The sequence below is a fragment of the Scleropages formosus genome, chromosome 2, assembly GCF_900964775.1.
Source record: "Scleropages formosus chromosome 2, fSclFor1.1, whole genome shotgun sequence".
Classification (NCBI taxonomy): Eukaryota; Metazoa; Chordata; class Actinopteri; order Osteoglossiformes; family Osteoglossidae; genus Scleropages; species Scleropages formosus.
The window spans coordinates 15,084,637-15,103,355 of NC_041807.1; the positions used below are offsets into that span (position 1 = coordinate 15,084,637).

General features: G+C 44.6%; 1 protein-coding gene across 1 annotated transcript in view; it reads right to left on the reverse strand.

The window, feature by feature from the left end:
- Positions 1-18,719, reverse strand: part of LOC108931397 (forkhead box protein P2-like) — a 50,189-nt gene that overhangs the window by 19,255 nt on the left and 12,215 nt on the right. The window contains exons 3-8 of the mRNA XM_029259624.1: positions 16,667-16,756; positions 7,283-7,420; positions 6,679-6,768; positions 4,999-5,152; positions 3,692-3,905; positions 1,721-1,825 (exon numbers count right to left, since the gene is read on the reverse strand). Coding sequence (XP_029115457.1) covers positions 1,721-1,825; positions 3,692-3,905; positions 4,999-5,152; positions 6,679-6,768; positions 7,283-7,420; positions 16,667-16,756 — 791 coding nt within the window. The remainder of the gene's footprint in view (positions 1-1,720; positions 1,826-3,691; positions 3,906-4,998; positions 5,153-6,678; positions 6,769-7,282; positions 7,421-16,666; positions 16,757-18,719) is intronic.

The following is an 18,719-nucleotide window of genomic DNA, read 5'->3' on the forward strand; positions in this document are numbered from 1 at the left end:
TGCCCTCACCTGCAGAAAAAACACACATCGGTGTAACCACATCATCACTAACTCTCAACTCCACCATTCCAACGACGAAGCAGAACAGCAATAAACGAGCCAATTAACGGAAGTGCAGAGGGAACATAAGGAAGTTTGTTCACTGTGTCAGATGCACCATGACAACACGGTAATCCACCCATTTGAGTCCGGGCGTATATAAACACGCACTGCCATTAGCCTTTGACATTCGCGCACACCAATCAACATTTCATGCTGCTAAGGCTGTTTTCACATCTTTGTGAAAGTCTTCTGGTATTTCAATACATCTCAGCAACCATTCTGATGCACAACTTTCCATAAAACATGTCCCCCTGTGTTTAACCTTTAGAAGAGCACTGACTACTCGAGACATCCTTAGTAACATTAAATGAGGTTGTCGGTTCGAGAAAATCCTGGTCATCATGGCAGTGAATAACCTTTCCTAAACAAACTCAGAACCTGGATTTGAGCTGTCTGATTGGGAACAGCACTCCATTATCACCGTATTAATGAACTGCATGAAACACTGCTATGAATATCTAAATGGCATCACTGCCTGGCACCACTGGTCAAGATTTAAGTGCCCTGTCCATGTCTGTGAACATCCATAGCTGCAAGTTGCTGCAAATACACATATCCCCCATAATCCTGTCCTAGTTCGTTCCTGTAAATGAAGAGAATATTGAAAAACTTGATAATGATGTCACTTATTCCATTATTTTTAATAGGGAAAAAATTCCAATTCGTTCCAACTCACATCCCAAGTTCACTCCAAATTCACCCCAAATTAGGCCTAATATCACAGGGAAATAGTATAACATTAAAATTTTACGTGGTTTTACTTTGTGATTTGCGCCCAGAAAACCTTTTAAAAAAAATTTTGTATAAATCTTTTTTTTTCTATTGCATTGGTGACCCCTTTTTGAAGTCTGTGCATGTCCACACAGCTTTTCAAATTGCTCACTTGTACTATGAAACTTGTATATAAAAAGCTTCTTTACTATTCAACCTCTGAGTTTTTTTTTTTAAATCTGCATTTGGAATAGAGATAAGAATAATATTTTTCCCCCATTTCATTACCTATTATGTTTAACTTTTTTCTTCTCTATAAACGAGTGCAAAAATTAGTTCTTTAAGTTTGCTGCTTTTTTAAGATTTGAATCTATACATATATTATTCGTGAAAATTTCACTCATGAATGGTCTACGGTATTGAAAATAAATTTAAAAATAATAATATGCTCAAGTAGATTAACTCACTGTGACAGTGTGCACAAACTCATTTGTGTAAGAGAGGCTAAGTGTCACGTAAAAAAGTGAAAAACAGACTACACAAACACAAATATGACTAGGCAAGCGGGAGCACTAAGTGTTAGACCACAACTGAAAGGTGTGTTCATGGATTGCAGAACGTGATGCATTTCACAGTCCCTCTCATACAGCCACTTGAGTCCATTTTCAAATGCGGTTTCAGCTTGTAGCACTGAATCAAATGTTTGCTCCCTGGACTGGATGTGGTAATACTGATTAACAATAAGTGGTTATTACCGATTATTAATCACGGATAAGTTCAAAACCACATACTGGACGAATGAATAACAGGGGATGACAATTTTTCTCTTGAAAAGCAGGGAAAGGCCGATAGGTGCACGCAGATACAAGGAGACTCAGTGGCACACGCATTCTGGGACATGACCTACTTCAGAAACTGGCTGAAGTCCTCACATATGCTCTCGCAGCCGGGCCACTTGCATACGCCATGGCCGTAGAGGGAATGGGAGGCTCCAGACTCCTCATGTGCTGAGCTGTAGAAAGAAAGAGAGACCGACCAGTGTCCCATGAGAAAGAACAATTGAGAGAGAGATCAGCATCACACAGGTAGGAGCTCAAGAGAGTGAGATCAGATTCACAAGGACAGGAGTACAGCAAAGAAAGAGATCAGGGTCACACTCACAAGTCCACCCCAATAGGAATGTCAGCATCACTTGTGCAAGAAAGACAAGTATGAGTCTTGTGAACTTCATAAGACTTTGTACTCAAGCCTACATGTTTACAATCTTATCCCTTTATACAGTTAGGTAGCACGTACTTTTACCCCAAGTCAGATGCAATTTACAGTGTTACATTTCACCTAATAATATAGCTCTACTGTATATCTACAGGGGGTGTGGTGGTGCAGCACGTTTGGCTGGATCCTGCTCTCTGTTGGGTCTGGGGTTTGAGTCTCGCTTGGGGTGCCTTGCAACGGACTGGTGGCCCATCCTGGGTGTCCCCCCCCCCCCCCGAACCTTGCGCCCTATATTGCCGGGTTAGGCTCCGGTTCGCCGCTACCCCACTTGGGATAAGCTGTTTCAGTCAATGTGTGTGTGTTTGTTTATGCATCTACAAGCAGAGCCTCTGCCAAGATATAAATTGGCAAACCTCAGGTCAGACGTCAGAGTTTAGTCCTTCAGTCCTAATTTTTCCTCCTTTATAAGGGCATAAATATATATATATGTACACACACACACACACACACACACACACACACACACACACACACACACACGATAAAACTTATCCACGATTAATAATCGATAACAACCACTTATTGTTAATCGGTATTACCACATACAGTCCAGGGAGCAAACATTTGATTCAGTGCTACAAACTGAAACCGCATTTGAAAATGGACTCAAGTGGCTGTATGAGGGGGACTGTGAAATGCATCACATTCTGGAATCCATGAACACACCTCTCAGTTTTGGTCTAGCACTTGGTGGTCCCGCTCGCCTACTCATATTTGTGTAGCCTGTTTTCCACTATTTTACGTGACATTTAGCCTCTCTTACTAAAACGAATCCATGCACACTATCACAGTGAATGAAATTTTCACAAACATAATATATCAGGACCAAACTGCACAGGGTTTAAAAAAAAAAAAAAGTATGTGTGTGTGTGTGTGTGTGTATATATATATATATATATATATATAGAGAGAGAGAGATAGAGATAGAGATATATATAATATATTTTCATTTCTGTAAAGTTCGGTCCTTGCATACATAGTGTATAGTTTAAATCAATTATACAATACAGATACAGCGCCTTTACTTTGGTGCACACCGCTTCTAAAGTACGTATTTATCACATTGTGGAAATGCTTAAATAATGCACAAGGCAGGTAGGCAGGAACGCAAACAGACTTTCAAACTGGCACAACTGTATATAAAAGGTCCATCACAAGTATAAACATTATGAAAAGCTATCCTGGCATCGTGTATTCTGTTTATATGACAAGCCGTACAGCAAAGTAATTTCAAAGGGGGAAAAGCAATAAATTGTTAATGTACAAGAAGGTTACCTTGCAGCTCACGCAGTTGTACACACTCAGCTCCTGCCTTTTGATTTTACGCAGGAACACATTTTACACAGGAACACAGTCCTGAAGACTGCTGCTATCACAGGGGAAGCCTTGTTTGGTCTATTACTGACACATTAATCAACTATTGAACAAACAAACAAACAAAAACGTCCCGCTGTCCCAGCAGGAGTGAACATGCACTCTTGTTTCAAATGAGGATAAATCCACCAGGCTTGCTAGGATGGATCTGCCATCCCTTTCTACTTCTACAGACAGCAGATCTACAGGCCCTGGGGTGGGTGGGTGGGGGTCCATAAAATAAAGTTACCTTTCTCTTCTCGAGTTGAGGACAGAGGCCTGGCCATTTGCTGCAGGATGGTGGGTAACAGATGGCGACCCTTTGGAAGGGGTGCTGGAGGTAGTCGAAGAGGAGTTGGCCGCAGACAGATCAAGCCCGCTGTGCTTGACGCCGTTGTCTTCCATGCTGTGGGTGCTGGTCACTTCATTCCATAGTTGCTGCAGCTCCACCGGGTTCAGACCAGCTATGGACAGAGAGTCACACGTGGGCAAAAGCATGAGGCACAGCTAGCTGGCAGAAGTCCTTATTCTGGAGAACATTCACAGCCCATTCCAATGGCTGCCTATTTACTGAAGACCCTCATTTAATATCTCCTGGTATGCAAAAGCACATTTCCTCCATACATATAAAAGTACACCTAAAAACCTACCAACTCCCCAACAGACAAACACCCAGGAAAAGCCACTACTGAGAATTCAGGTCCTTTTTGGCATCTGGTGCCAAGCTGAAGGTCCACTGCAATACATAAATAATACCGAAGCAAATGAAGGAAGCCTGCATTTTATTTATAGTCCTCTTGTTTGAGTCGGTCATGATTCACACACACAGTCCAGATCTGCGCAGATTCCATTTGAGAGCTCTGCAAAACTAGCTTGTTTTTCTTTTCACGCCCTCTCGGAGAACAAGGCACGCATCTGGCGGTTACTTAGCAATGCAGCAGCTCTGAATATCTCTTATCACGGCAGCATATGGCGAAGAGTGCCGTGGCGTTTACTGTACAAAAGCACAGCACCACACTGGTATGCATCACACACCTCAGAAGCACCTTTCGCGACACCCTCCTTTTACACACGTGGCGAGCTTCTCTACTCTGTTAAAACAGACGTCAATGCCCCCTCCCTTGTCTTTGAGACAGCGAGAGACACACCTTTCTCTAGAGCAGACACCTCTCGCCGAGTCTCTGCAGCTGTAAAATGCTTTATTTCCAATATACAGAAGGGGAGAAAACATTAAATAAATAGCATTACGATCAAAACAAGCACTCCCTCTTATCCGTTACCTCGGCAGACACAGATGAAAAGCAAGAAAACAGCGAGGATGACGGCACTCCCTTGATCATGTCTTCTTGTGCAGCTGCAGGGTGGTAAACAACAATAACAACAACAACAACCAGAGCAACGGCGGGAGGAGAAGGGGGGGGGAGAGAACGAGAGAGAGCGAGAGAGAGAGGGAGGGGGGGGAGAGAGAGAGAGAGAGAGAGAGAGAGAGCGAGAGAGAGACTGCTGTCTCCCTATCCCCCTCCTGCAAAACACACATGCCCAGCGGCAGGAACATACCTTGGCTCAGTGGCTGGCCGGGGGGCAGCGAGAGGAGGCCTTGGCGCTGCAGGCTGAGCAGGTGCTGCTGCTGCTGCTGGAGCTGTTGCACCTGGAGAAGCTGCTGCTGGAAGACAAGCTGCTGGGCAGCCAACTGCTGCTGCTGCTGCTGTTGCTGCAGGAAGCGTAGATCACATGCATCAATGTGCAGAACAGCAACGGGGCCTCTTCCGCTTCCTTTCTCTTCTCCTTTCCCTGAGTGTGCCCCTGCCCCGCTCTCACCCACCCTCCAGTACGCTGTGGATTCAGGCCGCTGCGAAAACTGAAATTTTCCCGCAGAGCTCAGCCCCTGCCTGCCCCCTCCCGCATCGCATGTGTCAGTTAATTGTCTGCCGCTTATAATTGTCCCTGGTAGTTGGCGATAGAGAAAAGCCGTGCGGGAGACTGACAGAGCTGGAAGTCCGACTGCAGGCACACCCTCCTCCCTCTGCCTGTTTATTACCAGAGCCAGACCGCGTCTTGTGCAGGAAGAGGCAAAACAACAACAACAACAACAACAACAACAGTGGTAACCATAGCAACAGCATAAAGAGGACACTAGCTGCTGTGCAAGCAAACAGATTATCATAAGCATAGCGTTCAGCTGGAACTTAGTGCCTGACAAAATGCATACATTCCAGTATGTCTCATGGCCTCAGACGATGCAGGTATCACTGCCTGGTGCGTGCTATGGACTAACAGGCCCCGAGAAAGATGTCTAACACCAGTAACTCAGCAGCAGGTTAGACTGTGTCTACGCTGTGAAACAACAGAAGCAAACCTAGGTGGCTATGCACGGTGCAACTTTGGGCAGCTGTGTATCTTTTTATTGTTTTTCCTGGATCATCTGTTGCACTCGAACAGGCCTGGTGCCTGCAGGGGCTGTGAAGTTGGTCTCCTGTGGTCTATTAGCACGCTGGGGCGTAGCCGCACTGCGCTGCACTGTTAGCCTCCTCTCATCTCCTGTCCGGGATTCATCAGAGCTGGGAATTGGCTCAAGGCAGAGCAGCATCCCATTATATGCAGTGGGTAAAGGGCCGGATGCGCAGCTCGGTAAGGAATTACAAGACAAGCTGAGATGAGATGGGTTGTGTGAAGTGAAGTGGTGCTGGAAAGGATAAGACAGCACCATAATGAACACTTTCTTCCTTTCGGTCTGGGGACTAAAGACACGGGCTTGTGGGCCTGCAGCATGTCCCTGTAGACAGGCAGCAGCCTTTTCCATTCCGCACCTTATGGCCTGAAATTCACAAATCCACCCGGAACCCAACTTCAAAAAGCGTGTGCATGAGGCTTCCGCAGGGATTCCACGACAAAACAGAGGTCGATCTGTCTACTGTAGTCGCTTGTGCGGCGTTTATGTAGCGTCTGCATCGGACACTTCTCCGATGAACCACAGCGACAAGATATTTCACCGTAGGCTCAGCCTCTCAGCTTGATTTAGGAGATCATCAAAGTGTGACTTTCAGCACAGCAAAATGCTCTTCCAATAATCGGGTACCTGGACTCAAGTGGGTTTTTTTCTTTCCCAACCACAACACTGAGTTTGCATGCTCAGATCCTCAACCCAAAGCCTGAGCACTAATGGCTACGAGTCCCTACAACGGAGTGAAGACTGCACTTCCTCTCTCTCTCTATGCACATCAGTTCAACCCAACATACCTCTTTCGCCTGCTTGCCTGGGTGCGTTTGCTGCAAGAGCTGAAGGTGTAGCTGTTCCTGCTGTTTCTTGTAAAACTCCTGCAGATGTTGCTGCAAAAACGAAGGAAGAATAGAAGAGGAAGCTGAGACACCACTGAGATTTTACACCCTGTAAGAAACATGACATCATAGTTTCTTTGCACTGTGCCAGCAGGAAAAGCACACAGCAGTTAATGTTTTCTTTGGAAACTACTTTGTCTTCAAATCAAACAAAATGTATTAATTTAGCTGACGCTTTTCTCCAAAGCAACTTACAATATTAAGCTGCTTACAACCGTTAATCCATTTGTATATTTGGGTTTCATTTTCTGAAGGGTACCGGACCAGGAGGTGGGATGTGAACCTAGGGCCTTCAAGGCAGTGGCTCTAACCACTCCACCTGCTGTATCTAGATTTTCACCATGATTATTTCAATACATCAGAAGGGTGTCTTTTTTTTCTACTTGAACAGATCAGTTTGTGTGAGGTGTCATGCCAGCAGATTTACAAACATAAATATCCATTTAAATCTGATCCATCTGATCACACAGATGTGTCCAGGTGTGTGGGCGCACGGTCTCTGCACCTGCTGCAGCATGACTGCCTGCTGTTGCTGGAGCAGCGCCTGGAGCTGTTGGGGGGAGAGCACCTGCTGCTGGAGGAGCTGCTGCATCTGCTGGGGGGTGATCACCTGCGGGCTCATCATGGCCACCGACGCGGGCACCTGGCAGAGGACAGTCGGTGAGTCAGTCTCACCTGCAACCATACCAAGCCCCTCAGAATGAAAGGTCTTAGACTTTGAATTGGGATCTCCTTCGCTACCATTCTTAGTGCTGACACCAAGAAAAAGAAAGAAGGGAAGCTGTCTGAATTGCGCAAAGCAACAGGGGAAGCAGGTCTACTGTTTAACAGGAAAAGAAGGCTAGTTACCATCACCACTGCGCACCTTTCTTCTCAGGCATCGATCTCATGACGCAGCCGGAGGCATTAATTCCTCTGTAACGCGTCATTTTAAAAATTAATATCGTTTTTAGAACTTACGAGCCATCAAACTTTGTGTGGAAACATTGTCAGAATAAGACAAATACATATCCTTCTTCAAACAATGACTACAGCTACTTCTGCAGAAGTGGATCGATAAAGCAAGCTGTCAAACTTCCACAGCTTTCCGCTTTGATTGCTTCCACGTGTTAACAAGGGAATGAGCCAGTTAACGTTTAAATCCCTTTCAGGAAAATATCCTATTCCTGGTTCGGTATCGAGCAAAGGCTGAAAAACAATCCTCCTTGTTTCTATCAACTTGGCAACAGGGTTCAAACAATCAACCCAACTACAAAGACCGGATTAGCACCGGCTCGCTGACATTTTAAACTTTTAAACCACACACTTAACATTTGCCATTTAACTCATCGCATAAATAAGACTAATAAAAATGCAGCTCATATGTTTACAGCTGAAAAGCTCCTTTTGTCAACAGATTTAGTCTCTGCGGGTCAAAACAAAACCCACTATTCTTCCGCAGCTGCACAGCACCATTAGCACATGTAGGAGATGTTCTGTTTGCTTGCGTCCGATGAAGAGCCATTCTCGCCATTTGCGGTTTCGTAGCTGCGCTGACTCCGTAATTTGTGCTGGGAACCAACAGCGTCGTTTCCAGCCTAGTGACGACTGGTTCGCCACATTTAAATGAAGCTTCCACTTTAAAACAAGGGCTTGTCAAGGCCTCCATTCGCGCCCAGAGCGTAGGAGCGGAGGAGCCCCTGTTTGATTAGCCGAACCCCTGCATGGTCACTAGGCAGTCTTCATTTCAGAAGTCATTATGCATTAGCGGCCCTGATCGCCCAGCTTGACTAATCCTGACAAACTGAAAACTCAGCTGAAGGTCAAACTGCAGCTCGCAGCCCATTCATATTCAAACAAAATCTGCACCATTGTTCATTAGATGCCTGGAAAAAAAGAAAAAGAAAGAAAGAAAGAAAGAAAGAATAATCACTGAAGGAATATTCAACCAGAATACAGCTTACATTTGTCTAAATACATACATACATTGAATTAAATTAAAAGCTTCAATTGTTTATGTGAAAAAACTGAAGGGCATTATTTAATTTCATAGTCACAGTGCAATTCAGCCTTGATAGCTTTGATTTAACCTTCACACCTACAAAACATTTGTAACCTTGTTTTGTGATGGATCCAAAATGCTACGTATAAATGTTTTTTTTTTTTTTTTTTTTAATATTCCTTTCAAATCTTACAGTGTGGATGTCTGAAAGAGGTCTTCATTTTAACGCTACAAATAACAGGCAAAGCGGTCAATGACCCGTTATCGTAGGGCTGTAATTTAGCGTTCGCGACTGAGAGCAGGAGCTCTGCTAATGCAAGGTGCACGTTAAAAATCAGGAGCACGCCGTTACGGAACGACGAGGGCAGCATTAACTCCGCGATAAGGGTGTCTGCGCTGACAAAAACAGAAATTCCAAACGGAAATGGTATGCAAGTGCCCTCTTCGCTTCCATATGCTTTCCCACACCACAATGGACAATAACAGTCCGTATTTCATCGCTCGTCTCCGCACAAAAAATAAATAAATAAATAAAATAAAATAAAATAAAATAAATAAAAGGCAGAAATGGCAGCTAGATGCACTGGGTCCTTTCACTGTGAGACCCGTACCATGCTAATTCCAGCTTTTAACCACACGCTTTTCTGCCTGCAATATCAGAGCTTGAAAAGATGAAAGAGGATATGTAATTGCCCTTCTGGTTCTTATTCTTCACTGACAACCCATAAATTTAATTTTACACACACACTCATTTACATTTTAAAGTATATGACATGATAATTGCTGGAATGGAACACCTCCTCTCTGATGGGGGGGAGGCTGCAATGGTTTTGACTGACAGGTATGGTGAATAGAGGGGAAAGGAGACTGAATTGCACATTGTTTTTGTTCTCCCCGCCATGGCGGCAGTGAGAAGGGTCCACATTAATGAGCATTTATGGAGCAGCCGGGTGGTAAACATTCATGCCGGATGCACGGCCTTTTCAATTCAATCGTCGAACCCTCGCAGACCAGCCTCGTTGGACAGATGTGGATTTTCAAATAGTTCATTGCGAAATGCTCAATATTTCTTTCATTATTTGAAATGTACCACAGCTGAGGGGAGTACTGGAGACATTAATTATAATTAGATTAATGTTAAGCCTCTGCCAGTGCCCTAAGATAAGAAAGCAGCTTCACAACGACCTACTCTTTTAATAAGACGATTGTCCTTGGGTCAGGCATTTAAGTGAACCCTATACAGTGTGCACCATCCCAGCCACACCAACAGCCCAGGGTCCCCTTAACTACCCAGTGTCACAGACGGGATAACGTTCTCCTGACTCCTCAACAGTAGGACGCACAGCTTCTGACACGGAGCGTGATGCCTTCGAGGACTTGCACGACAGAGCCATCCCTCCAAGGTCATAAAATATGCAGTGGAAGTCGAAGGACATGCTGTGGCCTGCCTGTCTACATCGTTGATGCAAGCGCGCACGCACCCACACACACGAGCAGCAGGTGGTGGAGTAGTTAAGGACACAGGCTTATAACAGCAAATGGCGCTGGTGTCACGCAGCACCTTGATCACGCTCATAATTGCATATTACATTGGAGAAAAGTCTCTGATGGATGAATAAATGTAAATGTGAGAATTAAGGAGCCCAGCTGTACTGTAGTTGCACAGCTGGCTTGACTGGCAACATATTCTGCTCTACAAATGGGTAAAATTGTAAGCTACATAATAATAAAAGATGATGATTCAATATATTGGTATTTTGGCTTAGAACTATCAAAAGGAAATCCAGCACTGACACCTAGACAGTCATCTGGTCAAGGTCATTTGATCAGCACGTCTGCTCTGTGATGAATTCCACGAGCCATCCGTCACGAGTGCATCTCTAACTCCGTGCACACGTAATTAAGAGAAGCCCCCGTCCTCCTCCCTGCCCTCCGACCCCCATGAGCACGGTATGCTTTCACCACCCAACAAACAGGAGCAGCAGCAGCTTCTCTAAACTCTACGATTTAATTCACCCCCTCGCTTTCCTGTAATTAAGAACGATGGGAAGTTGAAAGTGGAACGTGAGGCATAAACAATCGCGTTGCGGTGAGGTGTGAACGACGCTCCCCTCTTTACAAGAAACTGCTTCACCGCGAGTGACACTAAAGATAAATAAAATGAGAAATGAGGGTACGAAAGGTTTGAGGGGGGTAATTGCTTCTGCTTCTTGGCCGAGTGCATCGGTGTAATTAAGACAATTCTAGGGGAAGTGGGAATAGAATTCCTTTACTGTTCCACTAATTCATCTCAATCCCACAATCCCCTAAGGCTTCTATGCCCATTGCAGACCCCCTCAGTACCCACACTCATCACCACCCCCTCATTTCTTATAATACCCTCCAGGTCTCACTCAGCTGAAAGTGCAACTTTTCCTTTATTAGTGGATAAATTGACAGGGACCCTCAGCTCTGTGTCACTCGGACTGCTGGACCCCCAAGACACAAGAGTAACCTGGACTTCGGAGCACCTGTCCACAACCCTCCTCTGTGGCATCACATCCAGACTGGATACAAAGGATCACATAGGTTCCCTTCCACGCTTGTACCCCAAGTCATCTCAACAGCCATGAGTATTTCAAAGTACATTAAAAAGTTATATTCTGCTGACGTTTTCTCCAAAGCAGCTTACAATTTCTACCCATTTATAGAGCCGAGTCATTTTTACTGGGTGGCATGGTGGCACAGTAGCACTGCTGTCTCACCACGCCTGGGTGGTGCAAGAGGATGTGGGTTCGATCCCTGCTCAGTCTGTGTGAAGTTTGCATGTTTTCCCTGCGTCTGTGTGGGTTTCCTCCGGGTGCTCCGGTTTTCTCCCGCAGTCCAAAGACGTGCTGTTCAGGTTCACCCCCAGTGTGTGAGTGACAGAGAGTGTGTTCCACTGGTGTATGGATGAGTGACCCAGTGTAAGTAGTGTATCTAGCAGTATAAGTCACCTTGGTGAATAAGGTGTGTGGGCTGCTAACACTATATAGAGTTCATTGGAAGTTGCTTTGGAGAAAAGTGTCTGCTAAATAAATAAATGTAAATGTACTAGAGCGATTCAGGGTAAACACCTTACTCAAAGGTACTTCGCGGGAGCTTGGATTTGAACCTATGACCTACAAGTACAGAGGCAGTGGCTCTAAATACTGCACCACCTATTTACCCTCTCGCTGGATTTTCCCTCTTCTCTCATACTTGGAGACTCCTAAGCTGAGAAATTCTGACCTACCCCAGCTGTGCTCATTTTTGAGAAAACACACAATATAAATTTCACATTGTTTATGGAAAAAGAACATAAGCAAATCATAAAACTGTAATGGTAAAAATTTAACAGGGTTAACTTGAAATTAACAGCATAATTACATGCATGTTTAGATTTTTAACTGAACGGAATGGAAATTACTTGACGCAAACACTTCGCGAACACTAACTGGTTCAGAGATGAGGCCGTGGCATCGCTGCTTCCTTCCCACTTTCCATGGGTCATGAGAAAGACTTACTTTGGCAGCCAGTGGTCAGTCTAGGTTTGACTTTTGCATTAATGTCATCCATCCCAGTCTTAAATGTTTTAAATCGAAGCAGAAGACGGAAGCAGGCCTTTAAAAAAAAAAAATAAAAGACGACGATGGACAATTTTTGTGCTTACAGGTGACAATCACTCCAAGTTTCCTGATTGTGTTTTTCCATGTATGTCTAAAATGGTGTAGAACTCCCAGTATTGCTGAAAATTAATCATTTGGGAGTCAGTGGTCATTAATGACCGTCTGCGAGTGCTCACAGTTCATGTACGGCAAACTCCGGCACTGTGTGGGACACACTGCTTGTCATGCTTTTAGTACCCATCGTAGGTTATTGCAGAGCAACGCGATTCATTAAATGAGCTGTTCTAGGAGGAGCTCAACTCCTGGAGAAAACAAAACAAAAGTCAAGATGCCAGTGCAGGTGTAACCAAAAATTACTCAATATATGCACATCATGAGAAACACGGTGCAGCGAGACCTTTCCTTTCTTGCTCCAATGAAGAAAATAATTTGGCTGTTTACATTTTCATTTCAACAGCAGGCCAGTGCTGCTGCTTCAATGCATCCGGGACACCTCTGCAGCGAGAGTAATGAGGACGAAGCCGCCGTGCACCATGGGAAAGAGACGCAAGCAGCATATGACGGCTGAGGGATTTACAAGGAGGACTAGCTGTTTATAGAGCGCTCCCGTGGGCTTATTGTGTAATAATAGACCTGTCACGTTACGCCGGTATGGAAAAGCAGCTTGTGAGCGCCTTAACGCCATGGCGGATGCTGAGATGGATTTAGCCAAGTGAAAGGCTCCGGATGCTAATGCTCTCGGTGCTTTAAGCTGTACTGCACTCGGATGCCTGTTTAAGTCATTTGTTGCACAGTGTCCTCTGAACACTTTTCAGTGAATTATGAAATGTCTTGATTGCTGAAAAACAAGACAAGTTGCAAATTCACAGTCTATTGACTTTTCTTCCAGACTAAAATAATTAGGTCATAACCTTTGAAAGAGCTGAAAATGTATGTATTGTTAAAAACCTGACACAAAAAAGGCATTTGCCTGATAATTTGTGAGCAGCCGGCTAGTCTTGGCATATCGCTCAAAGAGTAGGAACCTTTTGATATTGTGAGTTTTTATGACTAGTGATGTTACTTACCTACCTTCAGACGGTAACGTGAGGTTGACAGGGTAAATGTGAGAGCAAACACTCCACACTGTAAATCTCCTGGTTGCTATAGCACACAGGTAACAGGCTGGATACGGCTCCCGCACTTTCCTAACACCTTGGTGAAACCACACTCTGTGCAATCTGAGCTACTGGAGCTGTTGTACTTGCCTGAAAATATGAGTTGTGACACTTACTTCAGTCTTCTGGGCTTGAGCAAATACACACTTACTAGCAGAGGTGAGAGGAACACTGTTACACTGCACAGCACGACCTTCGAGAAGTGGAAAATACACACACACACACACACACACACACACACACACACACACACACATTTTCAGAACCGCTTGTCCCTTACGGGGTCACGGGGAACCGGAGCCTACCCGGCAACACAGGGCGTAAGGCCGGAGAGGGAAGGGGACACACCCAGGACGGGACGCCAGTCCGCCGCAAGGCACCCCAAGCAGGACTTGAACCCCAGACCCACCGGAGAGCAGGACTGCGGTCCAACCCACTGCGCCACCGCACCCCTCCCGTGGAAAATACAGTGATTTCTTTATTATTTAAGGCACCTGAAGAACTCACGGTAACACTTTAAATTGTTTTTTGGGAAAACTGAATATATTAGTCTGGTGCGTCATATCTCCGCCCGCATTGCTTCCTGCCTGTCGGACATCTCTTCATGGATGTATGATCACCACCTCAAACTCAACCTCTCCAAAACAGAGATTCTTTATCTCCCAGTTGGCCTGTCCTCCTGTCACGACCTCTCGATCAATCTGGACAACTCGCTGATTTCGCCTAGCTCCTTTGCTAAGAGTCTGGGAGTCACGACTGATGCGAGTCTGTCATTCTCTCAACATATTGAAGCCACAACCCGGTCCTGCAGATACATCCTGCGTAATATTCGTAGGATCCGTCCCTACCTCACTATTGACTCCGCCCAACTACTTGTCCAGGCCATGGTGACTTCCCATCTGGACTACTGCAACTCTCTTCTGTGTGGCCTTCCTGCTAATGCCATCAAACCTCTGCAGCTTCTACAGAATGCTGCTGCACAAGTTGTGTTTGATTTGCCAAAGCGCTCCCATGCATCTTCTCTACTCATCTCTCTGCACTAGCTTCCTATAGCTGCCCATATAAAATTCAAAACTCTGGTTACTGTGTACATAATGCAGCAACAGAACTGCTACTTGCTATTTACAGGACTTGATCAACCGGTACACCCCAGCCAGGCCCCTTCGCTCACCTACTTCTGCTTGCTTGGTGGTCCTGGGCACGAAAGGCAAAGCTCGGAGGTTCTCGATTCTGGGTCTGTTGTGGTGGAATGACCTTCCCCTGTCACTCAGAACTGCGGAAACTCTGTTTTCAAGAAGGGTCTGAAAACCCACCTTTTCCAGATCCACTTCCCTCAAGATCTTCAGATCATCTACGATGTAACTGTTCACGCATCGTAATTCCAGAAGCATCCCCAGATACAACCTTTATTCAGCCATTACTCTGATATTGCACTGCTCATTTGTGTATCTTATAATATTTAATAAAAAAAAAATTGGTGTGGATATCGGGATTTGTCTATCCTGTGTCTCATGCACCTACTTGAACGATGAACCTCGGTGCAGCAAGTGGTAGGGAAGAAACTAGGTTTGCTTGAGACTTCATGTCTGGAGCTATGTCTCCTTCTCTCAATGTAATGCATTAATTGTACTTCTGCTGAGATGTACGTCGCTTTGGACAAAAGTGTCTACTAAATGAATAAATGTAACACAGCTCAATGATGACCTCCACCAGTCATCAATAGAGCCTGACATTAAGATAAATCAATACAACAAATTACAGTGAATAGAACATAGCACGTTACAATGAGCTGCCTTAAAACGTATTTCATTAGCTCTGTATTCTCCAAATAACTACACTTCGAGAAACACATGAATTTAAGCAAATCCTACACTGTTACACTATTTGCATCTCAGTTTTCAAATAATTTGAAGAGACTGTTCTCACAAACACAGGAACGTCTTGCATCAACAAACTGAAGTGAATTCCATCCTCTCAAATGATCAAATATTCTCTGGTTCATATTTTTTGTGTGGACGGTAAGAAAGTTTCAGAATCCGACATCTTTCTCCTTCTGAGTTAAACTCGTTGGATTATCAAACGCTTTTGAACAGACAGGCTGGTTTTCAGACCAAAACAGAAGGAAAAAAAATCTCGCATTGCAACATTCTACTATTAATAAATCCAATGCGTTACTCAGTTTGTGGGTGGAGTCGAAGGACATTTGAGCCACCAGCATCTCACAGTAACGCAAAGTGATCAGAATTTATTGGTACTGGTATAAAATATTGGCCAAGTGTGCTGACGCACACAAGGAATTTGCTGTGTTTCTAGGTGCCTCCAGTATTTACAGACAAACAAACAGCTGACACAGAACTACAGAATAAATATATTTACAGAGCGTACAAAACATAAGTATAAATAGTAGTATAAATACTTTAAAAAAATAAAATAAAAAAAATTGCCGAAAGTGATATGGAAAGGGCAAGATAAGCTACAAATTGCACAAAAGCCAGAAAAGCAGCAGAGATCAAACAGAACTGTGTCATGTACAAACGCTTGTGCGCGCGTCCAAATGGGGAGCAGCGAAACCACACTGTAGGACACCAGGGTGCCCAGCGGTCCGCCGAGGCTCTCACTGCTCTGTCCCGAACGGCACTGCCCAAGGCTGTCGGTCTTGCCCTCTCTCATTCTGCCCCAAAGCTCTACCAGCCAAGGACTGAGGCACTCGGTGGAGATTCAAGACGTTCACTCGGTACACACCCCACATTGCCCAAATTGCTCCACCCCCAGCCTGGCCAAGAGCTTATTAACAAGAGGGAGCTGATATTTGTGTTGGAGGAAAAGCAACCACAGAGAGAGTCGCTGGCCCCTAGAAATGGTGCAGGGCCCAGATGAAAGACTTTTGTTTCCCCTGACAGACAGCCCTGTAAAATAGCGGGGCGGAGACTGCAGCGCAGATTGGGTTCACTTCACGGAGACAGAGAGTCAGTGTTAAACGCTAGGCTGTTGGCGGAAGGCATCGCAACTGCAGGCCTGAGATCACAAAGCCAAATCAAACACAGTCGTGGACCACAGGAAATACTTTGCAGAGGGCCGTGCAACATGCGTGCGCTTAAAGAGCAGGCTGAGCGGTCCTGGTTCACCTGCGGCGGAGGCTGTCGCTGACTGATCTTCGGAGATTTCGGGCTGCTGCTTTGCTGTTGCGTGAGGAGCTCTCTTGCAGTTTGTAGCACCTGAAAAACAAAGGGCTACCATGTCAGTGTGTGCAAAGAAAAGATGCTCTTCACTACCTTTTAGTTCAGAGCAATAGTAGAGAATTTGGGTCAAACTGAATAACATGCTGTAAAATGCAAGTGTGAAACATTGTCAGGAAACAAGCGGTGCTCCAATAGCTTAAGCAAAATGAGTCATAATAATGGACATCACCACATGTCATTTATGAACAATGAGGTCTGTTATATCTTCTACACGCAGAGCTGGAGTCGCAAATCCAGGACTTTAAAGCCGTAGTTTGACACAAGCTGCCTTACTGTGCAGAGGAAAGGGAAACTGGTGTTTACATACCAAACCCACTAAGTTTAATACAACTAATTTTCAGGATGATTACACTAAATTTGTACAAGCGGTTCTGAAAATGTGTGTGTGTGTGTGTGTGTGTGTGTGTGTGTACACACTAAATTTTGGCCATCACCTCATGTTCTGAAAACAGATCTGACATAAATAATTGCAAAAAAAGAAAAAAAAAAAAAAAAAAAAAAAAAGTTATTCATATACCTAAAATGTTATAATAGCAATACTAATGGGATAATATGGCCTTATAATAATTCTACTTTTAAGTTCCAATTATTTCACGATATAACTAGAAACAGATACTGTTTTCCCAACATAAATTGAACAAAGAAACGTTATTAGTGATTTGGATTCTGTAGACGGTGTGAATGACTAATGACCGTGTCTCTGACGGGTCAGCCGTGACTATGAATCTGACGGTGGCAAGTTGCGAGAGCCTGGTGCTCAAAATGTGTTCAGTACAGCTGTGAAAACAAGTTTTCTGGCCAAACTCCCAAAAACTATACAGGGAGGAAAAAATTGAGTGAATAAAAAGAAAAGGAAGAAATAGAAGAGAGAAAAAAAAATGTACTGGTGTTTCTCTGAAGAAGATAAAAACGCTCAAGACAGTGAAGACACTTTTTTTGAATCAAGAGGGTTTGTTTTGTTATGGCACTCTCCTGTATCCATGGCAACCCCTACTTTGACAGCATGTGCATAATATGGCATTACACTGGCAGCTGGTGTGAACACTGTTTGAACTGCTGCACTGAGATGCTGAGCAAACAAGAGGGAGAAAAAGTTACCAGGTCTTAACCCTTAGGGACGGCAGCGTCGCAACCCCTGATCAATTATGAACAGACTGGGGGCGGGTGGCTGGGAAGGACCATCTTCCAGCAACATGCCCCCCCCATGAAACCCACAGGCAACCAGGCAGAGACTCAATATCGAGAGCAAACAGAGCTGTGGCGGCGAGTCCCCAACAACTTGGATACGTCTCCCTGGAGCTGGGCTGCACTTCGCTGGAAAAGGAAGGGAAAAATAAACAAGCAGATGCAAAAACAAAAAAAAACCTTATACATCACTCCTCCATCCTTTCAGATTTATTTTTCTTACCCCATGGACTGAAACTGGACTCTAGCCATTTGTCATAATTACACATATGTGGAACATGGACACGAACGCATTGTAAGCTACTACTTTTCCTATTTATTCTCGTCAATGGCTCGTTCAAAAGCATAGGCAGCGTAAACAACGCAGTTCTGTAATAATGGCCCTTGTAGCTATTCCTGCGACGGTATTAGCGAGACAGCCAGACACATTACGTAACGTTATTACAAGAGACTGCTTCGTGTGTAAACTAAAAGCAGCCTTCCAGGAGTTCAGCCGCTCACCGCAATGATAAAAAGGTCCTTGGTACCACAGAGAAACAAACAGCAATGTCTAACACCAAAGTGGATCCAATATATAATGATGTACTCGATCGCTCTTGCCTACATGTAAAAACCACACCCTGCCAAAAAAAAGACTTAAAAAAAAAAAAAAGCCACTGCACCTCTGCACGCTCCTCTACTGACTGTGATACTCAAAGCTACGTGCATGTGTCATTTCATACAAATACACCGAAGCGACAAAAAGAACACGCCA